Raw genomic sequence first — 10857 nt, 5'->3', positions numbered from 1 at the left:
AAAAACCAACCTGCTACAAATAACTGCAACAACACCTTCCGTTGGCGAGGTTTTGTTGTGGCCCTATGCTCCACTGGGAGTTTACAGGAATAATAAAAAAAACTCTTGCGCAGATTAACTCAACAAATACTAACATGACATTGTATTTTAAACGCTAACTGAAAGTTCTCGATAAGTTATTTTTTCACATGCTCGATGAGTTGTTATATAGAGTAATTTGTAAAATCATTTGACCGTATACACAACGTTTTTGTAACAAAGATTCCACTGTCGACATAGTAAGAAAAAACGAAGCCTCAATTGAACTTTGTTTTAAGAATAGAGGACAATCGTTGAAACTAATCAGTTTCATGTTAATCGAAATATCGCTTGTGCTTTTCCGTTGTAACAAGAAGAAAAAAATGGATGCAATAGTAGGAATACACATCGATTTGATAGGTTTTGGTGATTCGCCTTGAGCGAAGAACGTATACTAAACGAAGAAAAATAGATCCGATAAGCTTTGTAAATGCTACACTTTTCACTCTTTTCAATAAATCATGTTTCACCTAGTAAAATATATGTTTGTCATGAAAGTTAAAAATAACCAATGATGTCAAACTCTCTACGAAAGTACTCACCATCTCTAACATAAATCGTCCATTTTGTCAAGCCCCCTCCGCGTCTCAGCGATAAGTCTGAGGGTTCACGCCGCTGAAAACCGAGTTTCGATACTCCTAGTGCGCACAGCACAGATAGTCCATTGTATAGCTTTGTATTTAACAAACAAACAAACCTTCTTGTAATAACCTTCTTAAGCAAAATATTTCTGGTAATATTACTGTTTCCTTTTTTAGTTATTACAGTAAGTTAGTAATGTCTATTGCATTTAGTGAAGACAATTTTGTTTATATTCCTGTTAAAATTCTTATATAATACTGATTAAGGCAGCTTCGATCATTCAGTTTCCACTGCCACGCTGGCACTGTGTTATTGATAGTCTACTAATTAGTGATAACTTTGAGTCACGTGATCGAAAGTAGTCCGAGAGTGTTTTTAGATACGACGGAAAAGTCCGAGCGATGTTCCGACAGAGGTTCATGTACGTACTAAAACAATGGAATTTTGGAGTACACTCTCTGGTAATTGCGTCTGTCGCTATAAGTACTTTATATTTAATAGTTTCCATGAAAACACCTGGCTATCCTTTTAATTGCCCTCATGTTTCCTTTCTGTTTCAAGCGGTAACAATATGTTTCATACGATTACACGTGGAAATTCAGTATATCGAATTCGACTAATACACACAACTAATATTTCACTAAACATAAAACACGGCAAATAATGATTGTCAACCTGATGGTGTATCAAAAGCTCGTTTATGTTAAATGCAATTCAGTCACAATTATATGCAGTGTAGACGTAGTAGGACTGTAGTTTCCTGTAGAAATCTCCAAAATTCTCCTAAATTCTTGGCGTTTCGGAACCTCATGAATTGGAGCAGAAGCATTTCACAAGAAACTTCAAGAATCTAATGTGAAAATCAGTGCACTAGTTTTTACTTCATTTCAAAAAAATTATGTTAATCAGGACGTCTTTTCTTCCGAATATTAGGTAGAACACAGCAACATAACGTGAAAATAGCATATTTTAGTAACTTTAAGATGCACATTATTGATATATAAAATGACCAGTTATTTCTGTTTAAAGTGCTAACTGTAGACGTCTTTCTTCATCACTTACAGTAAGAATAAACTAATCTAAAAAGGATTAAAGTGTGTAATATTAGTCATGATAATTTCATGTGAATTTGGACAAAGCCCGTCATGGCCAGGTGGTTAGAGAGCTCGAATCGCAATCTGCGGGTCGCGGGTTCGAATCCCCGTTCCACCATACATGCTCGCCCTTTCAGGCGTACAGGCATTATAATGTGACGCTCATTCCCACTATTCGTTGGTAAAATAGTAGCCCAAGAGTTGGCGGTGGGTGGTGATGACTAGCTACCTTCTCTTTATTCCTTCACTGCTAAATTAGGGACGGCTAGCGCAGATAGTCCTCGTGTAGCTTTGCGCGAAATTCAAAACAAACAAGCATTTGGACAAATATTTAAAAAATATTGAGTGTGTACCTCAGTAGCTCAACGATAAGTCTGAAGGCTTATAATGCTAAAAACCGGGTTGCAGTATCCTTAGTGGGCACAACAGAGATAGCCCATAGTATAGCTTTGTGTTAACAACAAAATAAAGTATTCAATACTTGAAATACTAAGGATATAAAAAAATAGTATTCGTTTATTCTGGTTTAAATACGTTATATCTTAGCAAAATATACTAGAAGATTGTCCATCATAAAAAGCTCTAGGTATACTATGGCAAAAGGAAGTTGCTAATTGGACTTAAAACACTAAATAAATTTTGTTGTTTCCTTTTTTTCTTTTGGTAGAAGAAAATGTCCAATTTATTTATCTTAATCGTTTCAATAATACGAAAAAATATTAACCTACTCACAATAAACAAAGTGTTTTCTTAGATCATGGTTCAGGGTTGTTTTTATTTTTTGTGAATAGCTGTTTCAAATATATGGTTGATTATACGATAGGTAACAATAAAATGTTTCTAGATATTATAATATTGTTACGTTAATAAGTTAAATTATTGTTATTCATTTGTGAAAATATTTTAAATAATTTCTATGCCAGTGCTTTTTCTTTTGTAAGTTTTAATTTTTGTCACGATTAATATGCTTATTGTTTTTTTATTTTTCATTTTATAGTAGATTCTATTACTTAACTGATTTTTTTTCCAATGGTGTAAAGAGTTTTTCAACTAATTTTTCCCTTATTTGACATGAAGATTTTTTTTTGTGATAAATATGATACTCGCTCACAGATTAGCATTGAAACTATTCAAATGGTTTGAATGCTTTTCCAAAGCGAGCTTCCTCCCACCCGTTTTTTTTCTCATTCGAGCCGGATGTTACCAAGTGGTTACGTGTCGGGCTGCTGTTCGGAAGGTACAAGGTTCGTTACATGATGCTGGTGAACATGCTCCACACTTTCAGCTATGGGAGCGTTATAAAGTGACAGTAAATCCCATTATTCGGTTCATAGAGCAGGATAAAGCCCTTGTAATGACGAGTGCTGCTGGCTGTCTGTTTTCTCTCAGCACAAAAGCCTCAAAATTAGGGAAGGGTGCATATGAACCTTTAGGGTTTCAGACTTGGTTGTCTTGCTCCCGTGCGCATAATACGCTGTTGAGGTTGAAAACTCATAATTTCTTTCTTTGTCAGTACCAATAAAGGTAAAAGCCTGGAGACACTAATCACTTTACCGTTAACTTTGGCTTTAGACACAGAAAAGGATTCCTTTTTAAGAACGATTGGGCTTTTGAAAAATTTGTATAAAGTATTATAATAGCAAATATAAAACAATTAAATCATACTTTAGGTTAATAATGTAATTTCAGTTCAACTATTTTGTATATACGTATATGTGATTGAATGTGTATATATGCGTTTTGTATTATTTTGTGTTGAATCTTTTTATGTAACTCAGTTAGTCAAATCCTTTGAGTCTTTTTCTAAACTTTTTTGAGTTAACTCTGAAACTGTGTCATCTTAAAGTAACTGATGTGTTAAGTATGTTGATATCAGTGCGTTTTGTAAGATTAAAAAATCATTCAGACTTTTATACATGCTTTGCTTTTTTTTAATTTTAACTGGAAAAAGGAGTATGATTTAAATAATCAATCTGAATACCCCAAAGAGTAATTCTCTTGATAAAAAAAGAAAATTCAAATTTGTACAGTCATAATATAGTTAGGAAAACGATTCGTTTTCGAAGATATAGCTAGAGTGCTTTAGGCATCAGTCGCCCGCATACTCGTTTTTCTTTCTCTGCTCTCCTATCTCCTTGAAAGATATTTCTTCAACAATTTCTCCACCTTTCTTCTGATGTTTCCCATCCAACCTTGGCACCATTTTCACCAACTTCAGGTCTTTGGGAACATCCAGTGTCTACCAGATACAGATATCAATCGCCACAACAACTTCCAAACCTTCATACTTTCGTTGATGCTCTTGTTTAGGTGAGTTTAATAGTATGGGACGTCTGTAGAAGGTGAACCAACAAGATCGTCGTTGCATTTTTAACCATAGAATAACGTAATATTCCAACTGTTTGAAAATTATAACTCGACCCCTTTTGCTACTGAAACCAGCAATAAAATTCTAGAAACTTCCTTTCGAATGTCAATTAGTTAATTATTTCTATTGAAATGTAATTTCTGAAAATTCGGTTTTTGAATGTCAGCAATGAAGCCACTTACCAGAATGCAACGACGAAAAATTCTATATCTTTCTTCCATAAAAACAAAAAGTACAACAAAAATGTGAAACACTTAAACAACTCTCGCCTTTCCATTTTGTTAAATGGAGTTTGTTGGCAGAGGAATAACGCGAAAAACAACAACAAACAAACCTGAAGACCGCTATTGAGTTTTTCTCTTACCATTGTTTTTTCTCTATCATGCCTGTTGCTTGCCTGCTTGTATGTTTGTTTTAGTTCAATCCTCTCCAGTTTTACTCTCAACCTTCTGTTTGCTTGTATTGTACCAGTCGTGATTAGAATTAGCAACGTTGATAGATTAATAGACGTAGATTAGATGTGGCATAACATGCAGTAGCTGTACATAGATTATTATTATAATACTAGAACTAAGGAGTTTATTTATGTAATTGAACTAACTTTTCACCGTCCTTCCTTCCCCACAATTAGGTTTTTGGTAATATCGCCCTCAATCCTGAAACTTCCATAATGCGCCATAATAACTTCCGCAACTTCTTTCAAGGACTTATGCTTCTCTTCAGGCAAGTTCCTTCTTCATCTGGTCTGCCCTCCCTGCACGGCAACCGGTTTTTGGTTTTGGTTTTATAAGCTAGTGCAATTTAATTACATTCGTTTGCATTCCACTAAAATTGTGATACAGTTAATATTTTAAAATTTGATGCTAGTTAGAGCCATCTAATAGTCAGTATCTTTTCAGCTTTTATATTCAAAACCACTTTCTGCTATCCACGTGTTAGTTTGTGGACTGAATTAAAACGAATCTTTCACATACAGTGCTTTACATAGAACTTTTGTTGTCTGGTTTTCATAAGTTAGAAATCAACCTTTGCCTTTACTTAGACTTATTTTCCCCAAATAAAACATTAAGCACTTTCTTTGAAAATTTAAATAATAAAATTTATTCACTAGTATACCTTAACGTTCATTGGTCATTTTGTTTGAAATGCCGTAACCGTTAGATATATATATGTATATACTTCATATAATTGGATTAAATTTTTATTGTTTTGGTGTCACGCTTGATTTTATCCATAAAAGTATTTGTGTGTACAATACGTTTATATTTAGAAATACGTAAGTGCATATTGAAGCATACATGTGTGTGTCCAAGTTAAAATAATTTTGGTTTTAGTTAATGTTCACTCACGTTGTCGAATGTTAAGTTTTTGCACAGTAAAATATTTTCTTTTAAAATTTTCGTGACTGAATTTCAATATAGCATGAAGAGTAGGCACAAATGTTCAGACTTGCATGTTTTTACTTCTTTTGGTAATAATGTACACTGAGTAAATCTAAGGTTTAAAGCCCTGTTGATTTGAGCACCCGATACGAAAAACGGTGAAGATGCATGTGGATAAATAATGGCGTTTGAGAAATGATAAATACACGTGTTGCTATTACTTACTGTTCACTTGAAAATGCTCCCAAGTAGAAAGCATTGTTTGTGCTTCCATTTTTAACTGACTACACTGTTATAAAACTTTTACTGTAATGGAAAAGGCATTTTTGTGTTGTACTTGTCATTTTGTAGACAAATATGGTTGACTTCTAGATCAGGAAAAACTTTTGCTGTGGACTTATTAATTAAACTGTTATGGGATTATACCATTGAGATCTTCGTTTTAAATCAGTTTGATCTTTCTGTTAGTAAATAAGCCCCTGATGATAAGTCTGAGGGTTTATAAAGCTAAAAATCGGGTTTCGATACTCGCGGTGGACACAGCAAAAATAACCCATCGTGCAGCTTTGTCCTTAATAATAAGCAAAAACATATAAAACAAGCTTGTAAACATCATTCTAGCATGATACAAATGTATGACTAGCAACTAACATAAGCGTTATTTTTTCCTGACAATATAAGTCGACCATTGTTTCCTGTAATGTAAGTATTTAGTCACTCCTGTTATAATACTAAGGTTTGGTATATTGTTAACATTAACGTTCAGAAATATGTGGATAAAAACATTTCAATTTCTTTGAAACACACGACATGCACTTTGAATAAATACGATAAATTAAGTATGGGTGGAGATAAAAAGAGATTCAACGAGTAATGGAGAATCAAATATCAATGAAATAATTAAATATGTTTATATTTTTAGTCTGCTGTAAAAAAGCTCCGTATCCATATGCATTTTTTTTAATGATTGAAAGAAGTTACTAAATTTTCACAGTCGTTTGAATAATATATTTATAAACCTTGAACCCTTTAATCAAAGTAAACAGTGTCTATTTTTATTATGTTTCCTCTCCGAAAGCTAGGACAGTTATTTTTCTTTCTCTATTTCTCATAATAGTTTTATTTTCGTCTTCTTCTTACATCTGTTATATATATTTAGTCTCTTGTATCAAAATGTTCTTTTAGACAAAGTTTTTGTTTTATTTATTTGCTCCCAATAGTACCCAGGTTTAATTTTCTTATATTGTTTACACCCACCAGTAAGTCTCTCTTTAAAAGAAAAACGTATATAATTTAATCACCAACCATATTTACACTAGCATATTTTACCGTCACTCTCTATCTCGAAATTATTTTTTGAAATCACCAGTTGTAAATTATAATTGGAAAATATATCTTACCCATAGAGTGAGAATATGAATATTTTATGTTTGCAATATTGTAAATCATAATTTGAAAAAATATATTTACCATAGATTCTAATCAGTGTCTTAGGAATTCAAGATGGTCTAAATACCAAATACTTTCCTATTTGATAATAAACTATTTCTTATTGGTTGACATCTTTACTAATAGTTAAAAATAATATTAAAAAAAAGTTTAGTAATTAATAAGTTGTGTACATGATATTACATTATTTACTCATCTGATTATACGGGTTTACTAAAACACCCTGATCCACTCACATTCAGTTTAAAAGAATGAGAACGTTATTTTCCATTTCCACATGTTTATGGACAATAATGTCAAATTATTTAGATTTTCCTTGTATTTAATAAGGAATATTTTGCAGTAAATTTACATTCTTGGAGTATTATGATTAGTTGATTTCTGTACTTAAAAGAGTAAAGGAATTTACCAATGAGTAATGATGTATTTTATTAACTTGCAGGGAACTACGAGAAAGGAAAATGATCACACACTTGATGAAGACTGAGTTAACTTTAAATTACATTCCACGGATTTTCTAAACACTTTGCAACTTGAAAGATTGCGGATCTCTTAGTTAAATTTCACCAGCAGTTACTCAAACATTATACAAGTTGGCGTTCAGTAGAACAAAGCCACTCACTGTTTAGCAAGTACACTATAGTCGATTTGGCACAAATTGTTCTTCTTCCCAAAGCCTCTTTAAGATAAAACGAAATAATGATTATCTTAGACATTTCTTCTACAGAAGAATTACAGTAGCACTTATTGTAACTTTGATTCGCCGCCATCGAAAATTAAGTACTTTTATTTACCAACTAGACATCGTAATTAGAGGAACTATTTCTTTCATGTGGACCCTTCGTGGTTAGTGGTAAGATCCCGGATATACAATGCTTTAAATCCGGTGTTCGATTCTCAGCGATTAACAATGAGCGCAGATAGCCCATTGTTTAGCTTTTCGCTAAATAACCAACAACAACATCATTCATTTAACCAGTAAATTGAATAGAAATAACATTGCTTTCTTTATCCAAACGACTTAATGTAATTTATTTGATAAAGAAAGAGTTAGGTCGTTTTTCTTACTTTGATCAATCACAAATTATTAAGCCTTACGTCAACTTTAAATTAACTCATTAGTTATTCGTTTTGTTTTTAACTTGGTGAATTAATTAGTAGATATTTTGACATCAGGAATGTAGGTTTACACTTTATTAACTGCCAATATTAAAAGTAAGCCATCTTTCTTGACAAAAAAAAAGTACGAGTCATCACTTCATATGTCAAGCTACCCTCGCCAACAGGGCACAAGTATTATATATATTTATATATAACGTTCATAAGTAATGATTTATTTACCTAACAGTATCAGAAGTACATAATAAATATGATTTATTTGATTTTATTGCCATGTTAATTTCTAAGCAAAATAATTTGTGATTCGGCGTGTTTGTAATGTTAAGACGAACAAGACTTCTCCGTGACGACTATCACTACCAAAACTCTTACTGAGAAAAGTTATTTCCTATTAAATGACGGAGTTAAACATCATATTTCAACAAGATGCAGCTCTCTGTGTGTGTTTCTGTCGCTAATATCGCTGTCAAATTTATTTGATTTATTAAGAACTTTTTACATGATATTGCCTTATTATTTGTTAAACGCACCTCTTTCTCTAGGTGTGCAACCGGAGAAAACTGGCAAGCAATTATGTTGTCTTGTATCAAAGGACGACCCTGTGACCCTCGCTCCAGCAAGTCTGGAGACGAGTGTGGAAGCAACATTGCGTACATGTACTTCGTCAGTTTCATCTTTTTGTGCTCTTTTTTGGTGAGTTTTGTCAGTTTTCATCTTTTACTCTGTTGTTGATGAGTGTTTCTAAATGGCTTATGTTTTTCTGAAAGTAGAGGGCCGTTCGTGTCCTAGTGGTTGCAGATCAAAGAGCTTAGGGTTCGAATCGTGATGCCGCTACACACTTTTAGCTTTAAATGCGTGCAAAAATGAGAATCAATCCCGTTATTATTTTCAGAAAGCTGGACAAAGTCCTTGTTGCTGGCTGTCCATCTCTCTGACCAGTGCAGTTCAAAATTATGGACGGCTATACTTGAACCCTAAGAGTCTCTGATCTGGTTGTATACCCCACATGCGCATACAACGTCGTTCGAGTTCAAACTTTCAACTGACTAAAAATAAACAAATCGGTGTTTTTCTCGATATATTCTATGTGTAATAACGAACTATTCATTTCTGGTGAGTATTGAGGTACTTAGTTTTACTCCTCCCTCAATATTGCATATTATATTGAGTTTTAATCGCGTTATATTAGATGGACTCGTACATTAGCCATTCCTATCCCTTCTGGTAAAATAACGTGCTCGGTATTATTTTCCTATGTCTGTTTATGTTGAACATAGATTAATTGATGCCAATAAAGGTATATACGAATTTATGGGATACTAGAACTGAAATACATCCATAAATGTTTTCGTTGAGAAAAAATCAAGAATCTTGAAAAACTCGCATTTGTTGGCATCTTTATATATATTCTATTTAGGGAACTCTTTTTAAATGCCTCCCCCCCCCCAGTGGCACAGCAGCAAACAAGTTTTCGATACCCGTTGTGGGCAGAGCACATATAGCCCTTTGTATAGCTTTGTGCTTAATAACAAGCAACAACAGTGAGAATCATTTAGTTTTATCCTCGTAAGAAAGACAAAACGGCAACATCTAACTTTAATCGTTGTTTTTACACGTAACTTTATCTTCTGTTATACGTGCTGAAACTTAGAAAACAGTATGTTATTAATATATTAATTAATTCGTTTTTTAGTTAGTATTTGCTTTATTAGTGGGAGCGAATAATTAAATGAAAACAATCGGTAAACAAAAACAACCTGATGCTATTACTAATTTTAAAAAATAAAAGAAAGTAATGTGACATTGAATTTCAATGTTTAAACTTCACATTACGTAGCTTCTTTATACGAACATTCCCAGTAAGGCTTCAAGAAAATGTTTTAACAGTTTTGTCCAATCAAACTAACGTATACGCAGGTGTGAAACTACATCACAGAACGATTAATAACAGTTTCAATAATTTCATTTTTTACTTGATCAATACTGTTTTCCGGGGGGTGGGGAAGCATAGGAAAATACTTCACCTACATCTGGACACTACATCTGACAATGAATATGTCATACACTTGTAATTATTAAGATATAATTTGAAAATCATAAAAGCTTTGTTAGGGCCGCAAGTGATGGTTTTCTTCGGGAGTTTATATGATTTTAGGCATGTTTTCAAGACGTGGATTAAAAAAATAAGCCCTTAGTTAATATATATATATAATTTATTGTTTCCGTTGGTGTCTCTTGTGTCAATGGCTACAATACAAGTTCAAAACAATACAACCAATGTGGACTAACAAAACAGAACACAGATTTATTTGCTGACGCTGAATCTTTGTGTTGTTGTGAAGTAACGCTGTGTTAATTTGTAACACATTATTACAATATGTGTGGATGTCTATATATATATACGCACACAACATACACATTGGTCATATCTTTGATAACTCAAATCTCAAGTAAATTTATATTTTCTTATCAATTATGATCATTCAAATTATGACGTAAAATTGCAGACTTACATCAAGGATTCCCCTAATTTCGCTCATGCTTATCCCATACTAACCACTCTACTGACTAGGCAAGTAATTTTTCATCTTATTAGCGTGCCTGGACTGTAAGTCCAAGAGTTCGTGTTTCTTTGCCTCAAAAACACAGTCCGCAAGCTGAGGATATGGGTAAACTTTAAGAAGGACTGTCAGATCTCATTATGTGATCAGATAAGAATGATCCAAGAGTTAGCGGAGTGTTCCGTTATCAAGCTGCCTTCAGTCTAGACTATCAGTTCAAAATT

The 10857-nt window shown here is 33.1% G+C and overlaps 1 protein-coding gene across 9 annotated transcripts in view; it reads left to right on the top strand.

Annotated features, from left to right (window-relative positions):
* Positions 1–10857, top strand: part of LOC106457898 (voltage-dependent calcium channel type A subunit alpha-1-like) — a 200037-nt gene that overhangs the window by 160776 nt on the left and 28404 nt on the right. For 5 of the 9 annotated variants that reach the window (XM_022383971.1, XM_022383975.1, XM_022383973.1 and 2 more), the window contains 2 exons: positions 4754–4845; positions 8615–8765. In XM_022383971.1, the coding sequence (XP_022239679.1) occupies positions 4754–4845; positions 8615–8765 (243 nt within the window). Of the gene's footprint in view, positions 1–3972; positions 4065–4753; positions 4846–8614; positions 8766–10857 lie in introns of all 9 variants that reach the window. The other 4 variants (XM_022383974.1, XM_022383976.1, XM_022383970.1 and 1 more) reach the window with 1 other exon arrangement.

The sequence above is a fragment of the Limulus polyphemus genome, unplaced genomic scaffold (genome assembly GCF_000517525.1).
Source record: "Limulus polyphemus unplaced genomic scaffold, Limulus_polyphemus-2.1.2 Scaffold389, whole genome shotgun sequence".
NCBI classification, from domain to species: Eukaryota; Metazoa; Arthropoda; class Merostomata; order Xiphosura; family Limulidae; genus Limulus; species Limulus polyphemus.
Note: the sequence above shows the minus strand (reverse complement) of the source record. Positions and strands in the feature narration are given on the sequence as shown.